Consider the following 21982-nt stretch of genomic DNA (forward strand, 5'->3'; position numbering starts at 1 on the left):
TGAGTAGGACAGAACCCAGCTTTGTGGTCTACCCAGTTTAACCCTCCAGCCCTCTGTAAATATTAATGCTCCTTAATGCTCTGACTCTACCTTCTTCAGGGAGGCCAGCACAGACAGGAATGTAGCTTTTTTTTTTAAAGACTTACTTATTTATTTGACAGACAGAGATCACAAGTAGGCAGAGAGGCAGGCAGAGAGGGAGGAAGGGAAGCAGGCTCCCTGCCCAGTAGAGAGCCCTATGCGGGGCTCAATCCCAGGACCCTGGGATCACAACCTGAGCCAAAGGCAGAGGCTTTAACCCACTGAGCCACCCAGGTGCCCCCCCATTAAGGTGACTTTTGATGGACACATTTTGGTGAACTTGGGCACTCTTTTCCTCCTTCCATTCCAACAAGAGTTCTAGGTAGAAAATCCTATTTAGATGAAACACCTGGTCTTCTAGGGCTGCAGGGAATTCTTATGTTGAAGGCTAACCCCCAGTACCTCAAAATGTGACTACATTTGGATAAAAGCCTTTAAAGGGGTAATTAAGCTAAAATGAGGTCATTAGGGTTGACCCTGATCCTATCTCACTGATGTCCTTAAGAGGACATTTAGACACAGAGATGCCAAGGATGCACATGCTCAGATCGTGTGAGGGCACAATAAGAAAGCAAGCCAAGGAGAGAGGCCTCAGAAGACACCAGACTTGCTGACACCTTGATATGAAACTTCCAGAACCGTGAGAAAATAATTACCTGTTGCTTAAGCCACCCAGTCTGTGTCCGTTTGTTCTGGCAGCTCAAACAGACCCATACAAGGGCCTCTGGGGCTATCAGGAGCCTCTGTGCAGCTGAGGAGTAGATTGGGCCACGGCCCAGAACTGCACTGTTCAACATGGTCGTCAGTAGCCACATGCAACTTCTTTTAATGTACATTTTAATTAATTAAAACTAAACAAAATCTTAAAACCCAGAGTTCCTCAATTACAGCAGATAAGAACATTTCCATCCTGTTGGGCAGCTCTAGACCAGAGAGGGAAAGGCTGTAAGTCTGAGAGAATGTTCCAGGAGAACCTTGTCTTCCTTTTCTTTTAAGATTTTAGTAATCTCAGGGGGGCGCCTGGGTGGTTCAGTCGGTTAAGCGTCTGCCTTCGGCTCAGGTCATGATCCCAGGGTCCTCGGATCGAGCCGCGCCATCAGGCTCCCTGCTCAGTAGGAAGCCTGCTGCTCCCTCTCCCACTCCCCCTGCTTGTGTTCCCGCTCTTGCTCTCTCTCTGTCAAATAAATAAATAAAATATTTAAAAAAAAAAAAAAAAGATTTTAGTAATCTCTATACCAAACGTGGGGCTCAAACTCACAACCCCGAGACTAGAAGTTGCATGCCTTACCAACTGAGCCAGCCAGGTGCTTCCAAGAGAACCTCCTCTAACCCAGCTCTCTCAAGGAAGAGATAAAGCGGCAACAAGAGCAAACACAGTGAGCATAAACCTGCTGCTCAATGCCAAAAAATATATTAAAACAGGACTCCAAGCCTTGTATCCAGCATTATTAGTATGTGAAAGTAATTCATGAAACCTTCTTCTGATTAATTCTGAACCTAAAAAGCAAGACATTTTTAAAATTGCTGTAGGACAAAATTGTGTATTCAAGCAAACAGCAAGCATTTATTGAGTACTTGTGACTCCTGAGGACACTTTGATAGGCACCACAGGGGGCAGAAGAGAAATATCAGCATGTTTTTGCCTCAAGGAGTAAAAAGCCTAAGTAAATATCAGAGAAAAAAACAGGTAGTGAGGGCTGTGTACAGACAAGCGCTAAGAAGTTCAGAAGGCTCTCCTAAGGGCTCTCCCAAGTGGTTTTAGCTGCCTGTGCCTGGGCACCGACCCTCAACACCTCTCCCTGAAATTAAAGGGAAGCCCTGCTCTCTGCAGCCCCCAAACCTCCATGCCTCTCCTTCCTTCATCCAGTTAATTCTTCCCCTGTGCCAAACATCAGCAGCTCCCACCATCTGCCCCCAAAGTCCCCGATCCCCTAGCTCGTCAAACCCAGCCTTTCATGATCTTGTCACAACTTAACACTCCATGTACCCCAAACACCCGACACCGCTCCAACAGCCACCAAATCTACATCCCACTGCCCCACACCTGTCCCCAAAGCCCCCTACAGAATGCCGTGTTTGAGGTCTTCTGGTTTTCATGGTCCCTTCCAGTAGGTTTCTGATGGCTGTCAGTGTGGCCACCTTTAGCAGCAAAGGCTTGCTGTCTATAATTTACAGCTTTTACTCTGCTGAAGACTTCCAGACCAGAAAATGGAAAACAATCCTGTTTGCCTAAAAAATATTTCATCCTTCAGGACCTGCCCAAATGTCAATCCTGGTGTTTCCCTGGTCCTCCTGTCCTCTGAATTTGTGCCTATATATATATATATACACACATTTCCAACAAGCGTCAAAAAGACCTCTCTGTTACTCCCCTAATGACTTTCTGTCAGACCTAGATTTTATGTATGTCTAAGACAGAGTTCCTTGAAAGCAGGCCTAATACCTTTCCCATCATGCAGCAGAGCAAGCAGGTTTCCCAAGTTTCATCTGTAACCTAAAACATAAGCCAATAGGCTGGAGCTCAGGCACTGTGCTAGGTACAAAATTCCCTTGTTATCTGAGACGAGCTCTTCGAGTAGTATGTTAGCTTCTCAATACACAGAAGCTGTATGACATTTATTTTGACTGCCTGGAAGCCAACTTCTGGTTCTCAGCTGCACTGTGAAAATACGAGGATGCCAGAGAGCAGAGATGCAGACAGGAGTAGTATTAAATACAGTCACGTTAAAAGTCAAGTGAAGAGCATGGACTCTTGCCTCACTAAAAACCTATACTTAATATTCACACATCACACTCAATCTACCCCTGTATCAGGTTGGACTAGTTGATAATTAACTGGCTTCAATTAAGTTCCCTCTTCATAAATAGCAAGTCTAAGTGCCATAAATGATGTTTAGGAAAAACAGACACACCAATGACTCTTGGAACTGGCTTGTTCATCCTTGGATAACAAACAGGAAGCCTGAGGAATGCCCGCCTGCAGTCAACCTTACCAGAAAGACTTGATTACAGACCTGCAGTCTCACACTCAGAGGCCTTGGCTTTCTCTGACCTGCCTGATATGTGAAGGGCCTCAGCTATTTAAAGCATTACATTAAAAAATCATGTTTTTACACCAACCCAAACCCGGGTAGGCTCCAAGAACAACAAAGCAGGACTTACTGCCATTGTCGTCAGAATCCTCACTGCTGCTGGGAAGGCGACCTCGTTTCATGATCTCCCCGGGAAACAGCAGGCAGCCTACAAAGCAATGAGACAGCACTTAACCCAAGATGATAATACACAATCATCAAGTTGTGCTTCAGATGGCAGCCCAGGATTTACAGCACACAAAAGCAAACAATTGGCTTTAAGTAGCATTTGAATTGTAAACAGCAAAAAGACCAAAGATACATAATTAGGTGCAATCTTTAACAGAACAGGTTCAAAGAGGGGGTGGGGTGGCGAAGTCACAAATCAGTAGGTCTCCTAAAGGTGCCATGTTTCTCTAGTTCCAGTGACATTATCACTACAACTACTCCAGGAGTCTTTTTAGCTGACTGGCAGCAAGCAAAGCAGAAAAAAACACGCAGCAATGAGCACAGTGCTTCCTCACTACAGACAGATTCATATTTTACATGTGTATATGGGGGATGGGGATGAGGTTGTGCCTGAATGTGTGAATATTTACACTGCACTGGGCATGATTATGCTTCTCAGGCAAATTTTGCTAAAATAATCCTAAAATCCAAATAACCTGGAGTTGCAGGAACAAAGTAAATGGGGTATTAGTAAAGCAATTATCTCCTCCAGCCATCTCCGACCCCTTGGCATTCAAAGCTCCAAGAGGAAGGAACCAGACATAGTAGCTGATCCAGCCCCCTCCCCTTTACTTGTGAGGAAATGAAATCAAAAAAAGTTTAAGCAGCTCCTCCCCCAAGTTCACACCAAATCCTATTTCACCGAACTTTACCCAACTCCTTACAGCCTGATCCAACCTAACCTAGCCAGACAGAGAGACACCTGGCCCAACCTGCTCTTGCTAACTCCTTCCCCATGATAATAGACCTACAGCATTACCAGGTAAGAGACTCTATTAGCAGACAGTGACCTGAGACTAAAAGCCAGTCAATGAACTTATAAAGATGGATTCCCTGGTCATATTCGCACAGGTAGCTTTCCAAAGAAATCCAAAAAGCTTTCCCAAAGTGAAGTTACTGATTCCCTTGGTATTTTTAGGAACTTGATCTTACTGCAGGGCAATGATTCCTGATGCGAGGAGGGCTTTACAAGTCAGAAGTACACACCCAACCCCTCAAGAAAAGTACATCCCAAGATCCCCCTCATTGGGAATCAGAGCATTGGAATGTGGTATGTTTCTCGTAGCCTAGAGCACAGGAACAGTGTGAGTTAAAATGTGGAGAACCACTGTGTTAGAACATGATAGAAATTAGAAACCCAAAGCTCCACTCTAAATGGACCTACTAAAGAGCAGACCAAAAAGGCAGAAACCCATCATACACTGTAGTCTGTTCCCACCTACAAAAGAGACCTTACGATTGACTCAAATGTTAAGCCCCTAATCTGTAATTCTCCCTGAGACACCAGCTAAGCTTTGTGAGTTTCTGTTCACAAACTGATTCTTCAAAAACCATTAATAAAACAATTTACCAAGTGGCAGCCCAGACATGACTTGGGATCTGGGTCATGGGCTACTTTGTGCACTAAGGTTTCATACCATAGGGGCGGGGTCATAGTCCTAGAACCCACCCACCCCTTTTCTGCAGAGCCCCATTCACCCATAACTAACACCCAGCAATCTATAACTTGGCCTGGGGCAGGCCCATTCCAGTCAGAAGCGTCCACACCAAACACCTGTGGCCAACTCCCCACTTGGAAGGACTGTCTTTCCTGCCCAGTCACCACATGCCGAAAACATCAACTACTGACAGCTAAAGTCTCCAACCTTCCAGGGAGGGCAGCCCTGTTTCCCTTCCAAAACAGGGGGCACAGGGAGAAGAGGAAAAAGCAAAAGACCATTTTTTCCTAAAAACAACTTCAAGCTCCCCAAAGCCTATTTACACCAAGCAGCTTTAAAAAAGGAAGGAATGAAGGAAGAAGGAAGTAAGGAACAAAGGAAGGAAGGGCTACCTAAAGAGGAATTCCTTAAAAGTAAGGGTGTGGGGCACCTGTGTGGCTCAGTCATTAAGCGTCTGCCTTTCTCAGGTCCTGATCCCAGGGTTCTGAGATGGAGCCCAAAACACACTCCCTGCTCAGCAGGAAGCCTGCTTTTCCCTCTCCCACTCCCCCTGTTTGTGCTCCTTCTCTCGCTGTGTCTGTCAAATAAATAAATAAAATCTTTAAAAAAAAAAAAAAAAGGGTGTGATGTGACCCAAAAGAGATGCAGCTCCCACCCCAGACTAGACACAAGAAAACCAGTGCTGATCACATCTCCACTAACTCAGACAACTTAAATTTACCTAAAAAGAGCTTGAAGAACTTAGCATCCTTTTCAGTCAAAAAGTCTTCCTCCTAGCCTTCAAACACAACTCCCAGAGAAAACACCCAGTTCAACTAAATGAAAAACGCCAGCACTGGCCAAAATAGAATGATGCTCCTAAACACATATATATAAACACTCTCTCAAGCAAAATTATGCAAGTAAAAGAATAAAAATAGTATTTTCCTCCTAACGCATTCCATTTACATCCACCCTGAAAGATGTTGAGAAATGAAGGTTGAAAATGCTATATTATACTTCTCCAGGGAACCTGGCATGGTAACAGGGGTTAGTGCCGGCAGAATCTCCTCTGTTGCTCTAACACACTTAAACCTTGACATCAGGCTGATTTATCTCACCTGGGGTTACTTGCTGTATCAAGAAATCAAAGTACACGTTAGTATCTTCAAGACACACAATACAGCGGTGGTATGCTTCAAACATCTGACCAATAAAAGCCAGTGTGAGAAACAGAGGGCCCTCCTCATCATTACCTTTGCTGACTCTTTAGGGTATGGCTGATTATTATCTAGACGATAGTGTAGTAAGTAATAAGTAAAACAACACTTCAGAGAAAGCACAAGAAGATACAATAGCGTATAATGCACCCCATGAACACGTGAATACCGAATCTACTTGGAGGCGCTGGAGAAAAAGAACTGCTCCGGACCTCATGGAATTTCTGGTCTGGTTGAGGACAGACAAGTCAACAGAAATTCAGTCATGGTTAGTGCTTGACAGTGGTAGACACAAGGCTCTGCAGGAACAGAGCTTGATGGGAGTCAGGGAAAAATTCCCGGAGCAGAGTCCTAAAGAGTAAGGAGAGGTAGCCCAAAGTGGAAGCACGACATTCTGGGAAAAGCACTGTAATATCTGACAACATACATGCAACATACCATATTACTCTACACAGCATCTTCATAACCAGAATCTTACTATTTGCTCAACTGCTTACTAATACACTTTCCTTTTTACCTTTTATCCTGTTGCCAAGCCTTACCGATTCATAACGTAGGACTCTTTCAAGTTCCCCTAACTTTGCCTCAACGATTTGTCTTCAAACACCTGTATCTGTATAGCTTTAAGCACCTCCCTTTCATTCTCTGTGCCTGCAATCTCTTACCCCTTCTGATTATTACAATAAATGAATCCTCTCTAATAGGTGACAGCATCAAGTCATTCCTTATACAAATCTCTCCGTCTGCTGCACACTTACAAATTAGTCCAGCCAGAAACTCCTAAGTGTTCTGCCACCTGGCCCCTCACAACTCTACCCAAGCATCTCTCTTAACATCTCCCCCTCAGCTAGGCTTGCCTCTGCTGGGCCAGGCCTCTTACCATTCTCAGCCTCTGCTAACGCTGGCTTCTCTGCCCTTCTTCTCCTCTGGGGGCCTCAGCGAAAAACCAGTAGGCATGGTCTACCATTCCAATTACAAGCACTTACATTTTGTACCACTCATTCCATCTTGTTTTAAAAACTTTTTCACCCTGCTTTTCAATGTGTTTTCTTCAATAATCAATTCTTGCTTTGTATGATCACCTAAATGTGCCATCTGTGTGTCTCTAGAAATTTATAGAGTCCTTCAGAACAGAGATCCTCGGGGCGCCTGCGTGGCTCAGTAGGTTAAGCCTCTGCCTTTGGCTCAGGTCATGATCTCAGGGTCCTGGGATGGAGCCCTGCATCCAGCTCTCTGCTCAACAGGGAGTCAGTCTGCTTCCCCCTCTCTACCTATCTCTCTGCCTACTTGTGATCTGTCAAATAAAAAAAAAATATTAAAAAAAAAAAGAGATCCTCTTTTAATTAAATATGAAAACAAGACACCATGGAGAGGGTCCTGCATAAAATAGCCTCAGGACAGCTACAATAAAACACACCCGGAACTCTGGGTTCAGTCCTCACCCACTCCGCCTGGTTTCATCAAAAGTGACTCAAGGTGACACAATTTACAAGAGCCTGGAATATCCCTTTGCCATGTGAAGTAGAACAGCTAGGCAGACAAAAATACTAATTATTAGGAATTTGGGACTTTGTCCAAAGAAAGGAAGACTACCTAGGAAGCCTGATTATAATAACATTGCCTGGAAAGGCCAAGTCAAAGGAGGTCCCTGGCCAAAGACCCTGGCTGGATGCATCCAGTGCCAATCCTCAGGCACCTCCACTGCACGCAGGGGCATGCCAAGACAACTAGGCACCAACTCCTCACCAAGCACAGGCACTATTTATAGGACCATCCTTGTAGACATTACATGCAAACCACTCTCCTTCAATCTTCTCTTCACACAGGTTAAAATGAGTGGATTAACTACTATATTAATTCGATTAAATTTGTATTGAGTTGGATACCCAAGAAAGGGTGAACAAGATACAAAATGGCCCAACAGAAAATACGGTAAACTAGACAAGTGGCTTCACTGCAATAACTGCTATAAAGGTTACTTGACTGCCATTCAAGGATTACAGTGGGACACGGCATACATAAATGAGATAGAAAGGTACCTTGAAACCTTGAAATTCCTCAGACTGAAACTGGGGGAAATACATCAGCATGCCCAGAAGCTAAGAGCAGCCATTAGCTGAAGGAATCCATTCCCAAGGTGGCTCAGGAATTTACTGAAGAGTGAACAAGTTCAGTGACCTGGGTGTGGTCCCAGGGAGACATGACTGGTATGTGATTCTGAGGAATAAAGAATGAGAAATGACTTCCGGGATAAGGAGTGAAGGGGTTTAAAAAAAGAATGAGATAATTAAGAATTCGAAGATGTTTATTCAGTGCTATTCCTGGGAAAGAGGGTCCAATTTGAGGAAAAGAAACTGTCCAGTTACTAGAATTACTCTCTGTGGCATAACAAGACCATTTATCAGGCTATAAACTCTACAGTTATAGTACCCTACTGATTTTAATTATCTTACAGCTCATAGGTAGAAAGTCAGGCTTCTTCCTCAAAGTATTAGCCATTATGTCTCATTCTTATTTCACTCTAAAGAAGTTCTAGAAGGTACTCAATTAAACACCTGTAAGGACTTCTCTATGCTATCACCTAAAGCAACGCTATGTATTAAAATAAACTAGTGCGGACACCTGGGTGGCTCAGTCCATTAAGCGTCTGCCTTAGGCTCAGGTCGCGATCCCAGAGTCCTGGGATCGAGTCCCCCATTGGGGTCCCTGCTCCACAGGGTACCTGCTTCTCCCTTTGCCTCCCTCTCCCTCTGTCTCTCATGAATAAATAAATATACTGTATTTGAAAATAAACTATTGGATGAATGACTGAGTTCTCATATACAAAGTGTATCTTATGCTCACTTGGCTTTACAGAATTTGAGATGCTTTCACTTTAGCATCTAATTGACATTTAATTGGTGTTATTCTTGTTATATTATTTTTAAAGATTTATTTATTTGAGAGAGAGAGAGAGAGAAAGCATGAACAGGAGGGGGAGAGGAAAAGAGAATCTCAAGCAGACTTCCACTGAACAGAGCCCACTGTGGGGCTTGATCTCAAGACCCTGAGATCATGACCTGAGCCAAAACCAAGAGTCAGACACTCAATTACACCACCCAGGAACCCCCACCATATTATCTTTAAATTTACTGGTGTCCTTCCATTTTCTGTCAAAGTTAATCTGATACCTAAATGTACTATATTTAAAGATGTATTCAGAAAATGTGTAATATAAAAATGTATATAAAGGAGAATATTTTCAGACACCAACTCATGGTTACATAAAAAGTATTTTATAATGAGCTACTTCCTTTCTGTTTGATAAGTTCATACAATTTGGATATTATTTTTAAACATTATGTAATTGATATTTTGATTCCTAAGTTACTGAATACCCCCTATTTAAAAAAAAAAAAAAACTTGTATTTTCTTAAGAAGTCACCTTATTAACTTCTGTGGCATACACAATACCCAGTGTAACAAAGTATCCAAATATAATAATGATCTATACTTGATAGTAATTTTCTATTCCCCAAATGAATGTGAAAGAAATCCAGCTGGTTTCTTACCTGTTTTTAAAGACAACATTAATTGCTCGGAAGTTTTCAAACTGGCAACATTATCTAATTCATATGCTCACTGAGAGTCTAAAAATACTAGTGTGACTATAACTCAAATCCAGCTTCCTCACTTTAAGCAAGGGTTAGATCTGGTTAAAAAAAACAAGTCATATATTTGATGTAAATGACAAACTGCTTAGATCTTAAGTGTTAAAGTTTTAACCTTGTCCAAATATTTCAAACCCCCTAAAATGGGAACTTTTTAAAAATGTCCTTTATAATGTCATATATCAAGATCTGTTTTAAAAAAAAATGCTGCCTAAGCTACTATAGAGCTTTTGTGAATATGTCACACTTGAAAATATTCAGTGGAGTTTATATTAGCAATAAATAACCACCATTCCCAAAAGATTATAACTGACCAGATAATCATGACTACAGTATTTATTCGTACAAACATTACTAATAAAAGCCTGAGTGCTATAACGCCTTAGTTCACTGTAAATTCTTCATGATTTGTAAACTCAGCCTTTAAAAGTCAATAAAAAAATTTTTTTCAAGATTTTAAAGAATTTACAAATTTGAGTGGTTCTAAACAAATCACAAGCAGTTCCCATCTGCCAAATTTATAAATAATCCAATCCCTGCTTATGAGCTCTAAAAACAATCAAACCCCTCACAGGTCTCTGTAATCACTGACTCAATTAGAGATAGCAACTGAAGAGCAGCTATGACAAAACATTCCAATCATTTGTATGTAGAATTTATTTAACTTTCCTTGACATGGGAATAACGGAATTCACATCCAAACAACAAAGGCAGTCGGTCACCACTTGAGCTTCTATCCCTACTTCTGTCTACTCAAAGTCTCTTCTGTTCTATCTATATGCTCAGCAGGAGCCTCAGCTCAGGTCATGATCCCAGACTCCTAGGATTGAGACCCAGATTGGGCTCCCTGCTCAGCGGGGAGCCTGCTTCTCTCCTCCCCACTCATGCTTTCTGTCACTATTTCTGTCTCTCTCAAATAAATAAATAAAATCTTAAAAATAAAGATCTATATGTTCAGATATGGAAAGATGACAAAGACATATTAAACAAAAGCAAACCGTAAGGGAGGGAGGAAAACCTGAAATATAGGTCCATTTACACATACAAAGGATAGAGGAAGAGAATATATACACACAACAATTGCATATTCATGGAAAATTTCTGTAAGAATATAAAGGATATTATTAATCCTATTTATCTCTGAGAAATGTGACCAAAGTGTTCAGATAAAAATGGGATGAGTACTTTTATTCCTCTTTCTGACCTTTTATATGACTTTAATTGCTTAACCATGATACTATCCGATATTTATAATAAAGTAAACATTAAGTAACAGTAAAGATTTAAAATCCAACACCTTTCTTCCCTGCTCCCAATCATAAATATAAGACCCTGCGAGCACAACTTCTGAGTCCCATGTGAAGCACCAAGTCTAAAAGCAGCAGCCATCAATAAACTATGAGGTACCAAAGGCTTATTTATGTCTGCCTTCTAAAGAATATTTGATGGAATAGTAGTACAGAAGGAAAAAAGTAAAAAAGGTAACAGGGTAATACCATAAAATGCTATTATCACCCACTCATTATTTACTTAAAAGCAAGTTTTCAAAACACGTAAGAACAGCCATTACCAAGAGCAGGTCATTAAAATATATGCAATAAGAATAGAAAAAAATAATTTAGACAGGAAAACTAGGGTTTAAACTACCTTTAAAGAATAAACTTTCCATTTCCTGGCCATTGCAAGAGTACTACTATTTTGGAAAAAAATAAAAATAAAAAAAGCTACATTCCAGAGATGGCTACCAAACAGGCCATTTCCTCCACCCATGACAGGCATTAATAAATTAGGTCATTCTTTTCACAAGACCAGACATGACTTCAGAATCCTTCTTAACACAGTGCTACCACCAGTCAGAATTCATGAGATAAAGCCTATTTGCCCCATATGCCCTAACCCTCTTTTCACACATTTTTTTGACAATTAACCAGGAAAAACTAAAAGTTTTTTTTTTTTCCTAAAATATTTACTGAAATCAGAAGTTGTGTTCCAGTCTACCCTGGGGTTTCTGAACCAAATTCTAATTTATATAACATACATACACAGACACACACACCTCAAATTCTAATTTATGTAACACACACACACACACACACCAAATTCTAAGTTATATAACACACATACACACACCAGCTCAAAGTCTAAAAGTCCCCTGAAGGTAGAGAACACTTTTAGAAAAACCAAATGGTAACAGGAGATACTTCTACACGAACAAAGGTGAGGGTAAGGATAGAAAGGAAGTCTACAAACCCTCACTCTGCCCACATAAGAATAAGTCAATAAATGCAAAGTGTCTACAGGGTAATTTTAAAAGATTTTTAAATGCTTAAACCAGATGTTCTTATACAGGATATAAAAAGCAGCTTCTGCAGAAACCAGACTCAACCAGCTAATGACAATTAACACTGTACACAGATTGAAATGCAACTGTTTTGAGGACTTTGCTCCTTGATTATAGCTAGTTGTCAGAAACTATTAGTTACCACTAACAATGTTAAGTCACCAAAAATTGTTAAAGTAATGTTGAAAAGGGAAAAAAAAAAAAAAGGACTCCCAATGTTGTATATTTTAAGACCTGGATAGCACACTTAACAAAAACAGCATTTACACATCATCTGAGTTCCATATGAGAACAAACACTATCACAATTGTACAAGTCTTGTTATTATGGTCACAGACACATAAAGTTGGTCTCAAACCCAGCAACAAGGTCTCGAAAAGTACTCTGAGTTAAAGGCTGAAAAGAGTCTCACCCATGGACTGCGTTTACAGGAAATCTTCCCAAAAAGAAACCCACAGAATGGCTGTAGCATTAGAAAACATTTCAGAGATAATTTAATCCACTTTTCCTAATTTTAAAGATGAATACATTGAATTCTGGAGAGGTTAAGCAGCGTGAGCAAAAACACACAGATCTAGAACAAAGTCAGTCTCCAAACAAAAGACCAGTTCCCAAGGTGAGTGGGCATTCCAGTGCCAGCCACCTCCCAGGTACCTACACCACAGGCTTCTCCCCTCCTGGACACCGACTGTGATTTAGAAAGATGCTATCTAAAAGATTAAGGCCGCATACTATATATTATCAGGGAGCAGACAATGAAAATATAATCAATGAAAAACAGTCTGTTAACTTAGAAACTGAAACATGGTTTTCTGGCAAGCTGATATGAAGACAGTTGTAAATGTCATTCTGCCTGGTGGAGCACACAAAAGGTAGAGCTGGAAGAAGAGTGCGCTGGTAGTTTCCTGAACACTAATCACAGGGGGTATGAGTCCTCTGAGCTGCAGGCATTAGCTTCTGAGTGGTCGGAGGACACACACATCCTACCTGGAAACAGGTAATCTCCCTCTGCGGGGAACTCCAGTCTATAATCCATATTCCCTTACATGAGGCTTCTTGGCCAGGGTCCCTTGGGAGGGTGTGACTACCTAAGTGTGCTTTCCCAGGTACACAAAGGCCCATGGTATAAATTCTATCCTCAAGTGGGATCTAAGAACGGAAGAATTAAGAACCACAGCCCTCAGACTAGCAAACTCCCTCTGTATTTATCAAACCAACTTGGTTTTTTTTTGTTTGTTTTTTATGATTTCAGCTTATTTCAGGTTCCCAACAGAAAGGTAACTTAGCCCCAACAGGAACAATCTGGTGACCAGGTAATGGTGAGTCTCAATATAAATCAGAATTTCACAGCTTATTTTTGTGCAGCCCCAGAACTAAAAAATTGTTTTACATATTTAAATGGGGGGGTCAAAGGGGGAGTCAAAAGAACATCTCGTGATACATTAAGAAAAATTCAAAATTTCACTATCCACAAATAAAGTTGTATTGGAACACAGCCATGTTCATTCACTATTTTGTCCACTGAGACTGCTTCCATACTTAGAAAAGCAGAGTTAAACAGTTTTATGAGACGATCAGGCCCACAAAGCCTAAAATAATTACTGTCTGGCCCTCTGCAAAGAGTGTACTGATCTCTGCTACAAATCAACATACTGGTACTATGTTTATAAACAAGCATTATATATGTTTAGTGAAATGTAAATCAATGACCAGGTCCTGGGCAAACAAGTGCCTTAAAGCTTACAAAGTTAAGGATCAGACACACATTCCTCAGGAAGTTTTTAACTAGAACAGGGAAGACTCAAAAAGGGAGAAGAGATGGGGATGCTCTAAGCAAATTAAAGACCATGTCTAGAAACCTGTGACTTTTTCTCAAACCCCTGAAGACTCCTACTTGGAGCCAGTGCACACTAAATTATAAAAACTTCTGGGGCGCCTGGGTGGCTCAGTGGGTTAAAGCCTCTGCCTTGGGCTCAGGTCATGATCCCAGGGTCCTGGGATGGAGAGCCCCCAGATCAGGCTCTCTGCTCGGCAGGGAGCCTGCTTCCCTTCCTATCTCTCAGCCTGCCTCTCTCTGCCTGCTTGTGATCTCTGTCAAATAAGTAAAATCTTTAATAAAAAATAAATTATAGGGCGCCTGGGTGGCTCAGTGGGTTAAGCCGCTGCCTTCAGCTCAGGTCATGATCTCAGGTTCCTGGGATCGAGTCCCGCGTCGGGCTCTCTGCTCAGCAGGGAGCCTGCTTCCCCCCCCCCCGCTCTCTCTCTCTGCCTGCCTCTCTGTCTACTTGTGATCTCTCTCTGTCAAATAAATAAATAAAATCTTTAAAAAATAATAATAAATAAATAAATTATAAAAACTTCTAACACATTTCTTACTTAAATTTTAAGCCAATAACCAATAAGGAAAAAAGACTGTTCCAGACAGGCATTTTAAGAATACATGGTTAACAAAGATATGAAAGTATCATAGAGAAATCATAAAAAGAAATCACCAGAATTTAAACAGTAAAATGGAATTCCAACAATACATTTAAAAGTATCCCCCAAATCCCTGAAATGACACACAAATTTCAATGCAACTTGATTTTTCTGGGGAGAGGTTCCATAGGCCTCAGATTTCAAGTGCGCTTGACTTTAAAGAAGTTACAAGCCACCAGTACTCAGCCTCTACATCTTAAATGCACCATTATATTTCAACACTGAAATAACTGATACCTGTGTAAAGATGACTATGAGTAATCAAGAAAAAATCTTAAATAATGTTTAGTGTACCTTGTGTTAAACAAAAGCCAACCATATACTTCCACTCCAATTCCAGCAACTTGTTACCCTTGCTAATTCTTGCTCCTTACTCTGGAGTAAGGAGTAAAGAAAAAAAAAAAAATACTCATTTTACTTTTCAGTTTGGACTCCCACCACTGAAATCGTCATTTAAAATCAGTGCTAAGAAATGGTCTTAGAAGCGGTCAGGAGATTTCATAAAATCTCCTGTGCAAACATTAATCAATACTACATATACATATATATATACACCACTGCCAATTTTGAGTGCTTTTACAACAAGATAATATTGTGGCTTAATTCCTTCCACAAACAAGCCCAAAAAAACCCAAGATATTTTTAAAAATGAACTTCAACTATCCTCAATCACCTAATTATGTTTTGATTCCACCTGGAGAACCAAAAGCAAAAAGTAAATACTGAACTGGTTTGAGAGTAATCAAGTTTGATACTGAACATTTGTTAACTGCACATCATACACCATTGGCCCGGAGTTACTACAGAATGGCAACAGCCCAACAACTAAGTTTTCCATTCCATGTCTGGCAATATTTTTGTCGCTTTCAGGTGAGGAATGACATTATTAGTAATCATTCAAGGCCTAGGCCAGAGAAGGCCACAATAACATCACCAGAGTCAGGAGCAATATCCTTAGACTAGATTTTGTCTGGACTCAGAGGATACTTGACCCTAAGCTAAACCTGCAGACAAGATGCCACTTCCACTGAAAGGTAAAAAGGCTCTCTAAGGCCACCCTGGCATATTTAAGGAATGCAGGGAACTTACTCCACCAAATGCAAAAACAACAAAACCTAACACCCCTCAAGATCACAGACCAATACTTTTATATAAGTATGCCAGGCAAATGACAATAAACTCTCAAATCAATCTCAAACTTTCTAAATATCATATACAAGTGATGTACTAATTGTCCAAATTTTAAATAATGAATCACATAAGCTACTGCAAGATCTTGAAAATGGAGAAAACAGACTCAACAGGAATACTTTCAAGGAAATAACTTGTCTCGGGAATTAAAATACTCTTCTTATTAAGTTTCCTACCAGGCTTCTGATACTAAGAACTAATAACTCCAAGCAAAGCCACCCTTTATTTTAAAAATTTAAAAAAATGTTAGGGGCGCCTGGGTGGCTCAGTGGGTTAAAGCCTCTGCCTTAGGCTCATCATGATACCAGGGTCCTGGGATGGAGCCCCATCTCTGCTCAGCAGGGAGCCTGCTTCCCTTCCTCTCTCTCTCTGGCCTCTCTGCCTACTTGTGATCTCTGTCAAATAAATACAATCTTTAAAAATAAATAAATAAAAATTTAAAAATATTAATGTATTGTTGAATGTGATACCAATACAAAAGGAGAGGAGAAAAGAAGTTTAATACTGGTATAACTGAACAACTGAGCCAAACTTTTTGATGCCAACCCAAATAAAAAGCAAAATGTACTGGCCAAGATGTCTATTTTATTAACCTTGTGGGGAAACTGTGTTTACAATGCATATTCTGACAGACTGTTAACTGCAATGGTATAATGGGTGTCCCACAATACCAAAGAAGCCAAGAGCTTCACAACAGGAAGTAAGCAAAGGGAGGTTCATACGCCTTTTTCCTACTCCTCACAAATCGTAGATACAGGACATGATCAGTTTGAGATCTTGATGTTTGCTGTTCCAACCACCTCAGTACTGAAACAAACAGTTGATAATTCTTTTCCCAACAAGCCTCCAGATAAAAACGTCAGGCAAATTTCTTTAAAGTATTTTTCAAACAAGAAATTTCCAAATGTAATCCCAAGTTACAATAAAATGCTATTTTCATTTTTAACTTTTTAAAAATCCAGTCATGATTAATTCCAAAGGCTTGATTACACAATGTCAGATGTTCTGTCAAAAAGTAACTACAGATTAAAATCTACTTATGGGAAATAATCACCAGATGCAATAATTGATCCTCAGGCTGGACAGTATTAATTTAGACAAAGCTGCCACTATATTTTAGGGCCAATTGAGGATATCTGAATATATCCCAGTCATAGATGAGATGAAAATTTACCAAGCTGGCAGACAAGGGAGAGGAAAAAAAATCTTTATAGAACTGTATGTATAGTATGATCTCATTTTGATTTAAGACTAAATATATAAGCATAGACAGTCATCTACAAAGTGATACAGTGGTGATCAGCAGTGATCTCTGGATAGTAGGAATGTGTTATTATATTTGCTTCTCTGTATTTTCTGATTTCCAACAACACACATGTAACACCACCTCTGTAATAATACTTTAAGTCACTAAGGGCTCCTAAAAGTCAAAAATCTGTATTTATTAAATGCCTACTATAGACAATTCACATGCAGATCTGCTTTCATTCCAAGTTCTCCAAGTTTTTGGCTAATCTTTCCCCCCAAGCCTCTGAACTAAGCAACAGTCCCTTTAAAATGTAACATTTCCTTAAACTCCTAAGAGTTTTTTCCTCTCCTCTCATTCTCAAGCACACTTACCATTTTTCAATTTTCTCCTTACAGCTATTCTTTCAACCTTAGTAACTAATATAAGGCTAAACCGCTCATTATAGGCTAAAACCTGTTAAGGGGAGGAAGGAGGAACTAATTAGATAGACTTTTTTTTCTCCTTTTAAATGAACATACACCTAGTTTTGTCATAGTTAAAATTTCTGAGGCAGCCCATCCAACTTTTCTTACAAAAAAGCAGCTTCCGATCTTGAGCTTAAGATGGAATCAAGTTCAAGGTCTACAGCCTACCAGGCAACTCCCTTTTGTCTGGCTAGCATAAAAATGAAGGGAGATATGGGGAAAATGAACACATAATTGAAAATTTTACTTGTTGCAGACATCAAAGATGACAATTCATATACAAATATAAAAATACACAAACTTAAGAAAAGCAAAATACTAATCAGGAAGTCATCTAATTTAAAAGGGACATTAAATTAGACCAAAATATTTGGAATAAAAAAGTAATAAAATTCCGGGTTGCAGATCTTTGTTATTAAGTGTCACCCCTAAAACACCCTCTCTCTCCCCCAACATGTATTACCCACTTTACTCCAATTACTGTACCTAAAGTGTTAAATCTGTCAAAGTATGGTTATATAGTACTCTTCCTTTACCTAGAAGTTAGTAATCTTGATCAGCTGTGATCTGATCAAAATGCAACTTCCTGTAGTAATCTCTAACCATTGTGGACCACTATTAAACCAGCTTTCAGTGAAATAATTTCCCTGTACCTTAGAACTACAGAAATAGCTCATCAGCTTTGAAAGATAATGAAATCCTTGAACTACAAGTAACTAAAGAGCAAGGCTTTCTTTCACAGTGGGTTTCCTAAAACGGAAAAATAGTTCACCTAATAAAAATCTTTGGGAAATAAGCCCCTAAGCATTCCTTATTAATGGAAACCTCAGATTTTCTCCCACTTCCCTAAAAATGTTGCTGTCGTATCATTCAGTTGCAGCTATCGTTTTACGAAAAGAAAATTTCAATTCCCTCTTGGACGGACTACACTGAGGACGGCTGACCCTCGCCCCCGCCGAAGCGAGGTGGGGCGCCTGTCTCCTCATTACTAGAAAGCCAGCCACAGCAGCTTTTAAACGGTCTCCGGGTGACGACGCATTCCTAACGGGTTTCGAAGGCACGTTTAAATCGCCCGCTTTTTTGTTTGCTCGCTGCATTCACCGGGTGCCGGGGCTGCAGCCGCCCCCGCGCGCCCGAGAGGGGGAGCCCAGGGTCGGGAAGCCCGGAGCCCGGTGGGTGGGGGGAGGGGTTGGAGTAGGGGAGAACCGGGGCGAGAGGCGGGGGTGGAGGACCCTGGGTCGCCGATCCCGTATGGGAGGGAGGAGTGCAGGGTGCGCTGTGGGGAAGAAGGCTGGAGAGGAGGGGGAGAAATCCCGGGGTGGGTCGGGGGTGGGGGGAGCCGGGCCACCGCCCCGCACCAGAGAACGCTTCGCATGGCTCCCGCCTCCCGCCTCCCGCCAGGGTGTGCGCAGGGCCGCGGCTCAGCGCGGCGCCGCCCCCTCGCTCCCTGCCTGCCTCTCCTCCCTCTCCTCCTCCTCTTCCCGAGGCGACAGAAACAACAGCGCGGAAGGAGGGGAAAGTAACTCCCGGCACCTCCGCCGGAATTAGCCCCGGTGCAGTGATGACACCTTCTCGTGGCGCAACCAAGCCCCGCTCCCTCCGCAGCGGCGTCCCCGCCGCCGCCCTCTCCGTTTGAAAGTGGCCACCCCCCGCCGCCCGCGCCGCCGCCGCCGCTCCTCCCGCCCCGCCGCCGCCAGCTGCACCAATCCGCTCGGCCCCAGTTGCAAATCAAACGCTCCCTCGCGTCCAGAAGCCACTTGCGCCGCTGGAAACGGCCGCGCGGTCCCCCTCCCCGAGTCCCTCCCGGGCGGCACCTTTGAGCTGGGGCGGGCGCGCCGGCAAGAAACGGCTGTGAGATGGGAGAGGCGGCGGCGGCGAGCAGCCCCGAGCGGGCTCGGCTCCCGCTCTCGCTCCCGCCCCCAGACAGTTCTGGAAACTGTGTATCACCTCTGTCACAGGAAGCCATCCGGCAAGGAAGGCGGCGCGGAACCAACAAACAAACGCCTGCGGCCGCCCGCCGGAATCGGCACGGGGACGGCGACGGCGACGGGCTTCGGGCCGTTCCCTAGGCGGGGGCGCGGCGGACGCCCCCGCGCCGCAGGCTTTGTGCGGGGCTCCCGCGGCGCGGGCGCGGCGAGCCGGGCGTCCCCGCCCCCGAAGCCCCCCACCCCGGGCCCCGCGGCAGCGCCTCTGGGACCGTTAGGTGACGCTCCGGCCGCGGCCAAGAAAGCAGCACCTCGGCGGCCGCCGCCCGCCCCCATTTCCACATGGAGCAGCCTCTCCTCCAACGCCAGAGGCGGGCTACAAAAGTTGGCCCCGGGGCCACCCAGCACCTGCCCACGTGCCACGGAGGCTCGCTCCCGGGTCTCCCCCGTCCCCTTCCCCCCGCCACCCTCGGCCGCCAGGTCACCTATTACCGGTGGGAGGGGAGAGAGCCTGCTATTTAAACGCCCGCGGAAGTTGAGACACCCCCACTGGCGGGTGCCGTGCACCTGCCTCCCGCCGCCGCGCTCCGCCACTTTGAGCAGCAGTCGCGTCCTCGGCCCCGCCTCCTGCCCGCAGGCGGGCGGGGGGGAGCGGGAAGGAGGTGGAAGGGATCGAATTTCTCCAGCAAATGGGACCGTTCCGACAGGATTCGGTTCCCTGGTCAACATTCCACATTCCATCCCTCTCCCGCATTTGCAAGCCAGGGCCAACAATCCGGAAAGCCTGCTGGCTACCAAACAACAGCCCCCAACTCACAAACACACACTCACAGGCACCAGACACGTGCACTGAAGGGCTTTGCAACTTGCAGTCCCGGGGTACACACTGCACGTTCATTTAAGGCAGGGAAGCCCAAGCGACCCCACCCCCACAATTTGCAGATGGTGCCAAAGGTTGCAATTTGCAATCCGTTTTTAAGTTCATGGTTAATCGGTACTTTGCTCCACGAATGCAACTCCTTCCTAATTTCACCGATGAAGGGTTTTACACTTTACAGACAGTCTCGCTTTAAGTAAGAGATCTGATTATTGGAAACCCAATTTGGAATAATCTAATTGCCAAGCTGTCCCTACACCCCCTGCTCACTGCCCTTGAATTGATGCAAAGAATATTTTGGACATGTGGTGACGCGGTGACAAGAGCCAGGGCTGCGGCGGCCACCCTACAGAGATGGACCTACACACACAGACACACACACCTATGTTTGGACAAATATAGTCGTCCCCCCGCCACCACGGTCACACACTCTCTGGATTCATATATGTACGCGGACCTGCGTTCTGCCATTGCCATCTGTCTACCAAGTTGCTACTATGCTTTCCACTTTCATGCAGCCTAATGCGCTTTGGCTTTTTAAAAAATTGTATCAACTAAAGCCAACTAAACTGGGCTTCTGTTACCAAACGCGTTTAAATGGTGATTCACCTGAAAACCGCATGTTCTTCGCAAATCCGAAAGAAGAAAAAAGCTCTAAGTCTTCAGCCCCCCAAAATTGAAAATTAATCATAATTAAACTTACTGATCCAACACAAATCAATTCTCAGGATCCAAAAATCATCTCCACCTCCTCCTCTGGCCCCCGCCCCAGCAATGCCCAAGTTACTGGTGGGATAGTAACGCTGCGCTCGGCGGCTGCCTGCCCTCCCTCCTCGCTACATATCGAGAACCCAATCTTTTGGCGCCATATTAATGACGTACTATATTATTTCCACTAGGCAGCGACCTTCGGCACTAAATTACTCCCGAGAACTCCCGAGCAAAGCAACAAAACCATCAAATATGGCTGAGCCTCTCGGCTCGTCTTGCAGCCGCCGCCGCCGCCACTGCCGCCGCCGCCGCCGCCGCCGCCGCCGCGGTACCGGGACGCGCACACGGACCCACACGCGGACACGCGCGGGCACAGGCGCGGCGCGCCCCCCCCCGCGCGCCCCCCGCGGCCCGCGCGCGTACCTGCTGCGGAAGGGTTCGGCGGAGGCGCTGGGCTCCACGCCGCTCGCGCCGCGCTGCATGAGTTCTGGCCGCGCCGGGCGGGCCCCTGCTCTCGCCGGCGCGCTCACACACGGCACTCGCGCAGGGAGGCACTCTCGGACGGGCGTTTGGCTTGTTATGGAGGAAGGGCTATGTGAATCAAACTCATTTCTGGGTCACTGCTGCCACAGGGGGGAGCACTTTAATCCCTTGCCAAAACGAGAGGGTGGGGACACGAGGGCGGAGGGAGCGCGCGGGGAGTCCGCGGCGCGGGGGGCTCCGTCCCTCGTTAACTCTTCGCGGTCCTCGCCGCAGCCGGCTGGGCCTTCGTCCGCAGGAGCTGGCAAAGAGTGGCACTGTTCAGCTTTTAAAATCTCTTCCCTCACCTCCCTTGTGAGTCTAGAAATTCTTGAGGTGTCTCCAAGCAGGGAGGTGGGCTCTCAGATCACCCTCTTCAAACTGCCCCAGTTCCAACTCTTATCTAATCTCATTGCACCTAGAAATGGATTCTTTCAAGTTAGTTTAAAATTATTTAGATACCAATGTGACTATTAAAAGTGTGTAATCTGGGTGAAAGGTTTTATTTTTAGGCTGAATGGCAAAATAAATAGTTCTTTTGTAGTAACAGTTCTAGGGA

General features: G+C 43.8%; 1 protein-coding gene across 10 annotated transcripts in view; it reads right to left on the reverse strand.

Annotated features, from left to right (window-relative positions):
• Positions 1 to 21522, reverse strand: part of JADE1 (jade family PHD finger 1) — a 58400-nt gene extending 36878 nt beyond the window's left edge. For 2 of the 10 annotated variants that reach the window (XM_032857848.1, XM_032857838.1), the window contains exon 1: positions 3244 to 3321. In XM_032857848.1, the coding sequence (XP_032713739.1) occupies positions 3244 to 3249 (6 nt within the window). In that variant the 5' untranslated portion in view covers positions 3250 to 3321. The other 8 variants (XR_004382678.1, XM_032857794.1, XM_032857822.1 and 5 more) reach the window with 8 other exon arrangements.
• Positions 21523 to 21982: the final 460 nt, after the last annotated feature.

The sequence above is a fragment of the Lontra canadensis genome, unplaced genomic scaffold (assembly GCF_010015895.1).
Source record: "Lontra canadensis isolate GAN:19392208 unplaced genomic scaffold, GSC_riverotter_1.0 scaffold1, whole genome shotgun sequence".
In the NCBI taxonomy this organism is placed as follows: Eukaryota; Metazoa; Chordata; class Mammalia; order Carnivora; family Mustelidae; genus Lontra; species Lontra canadensis.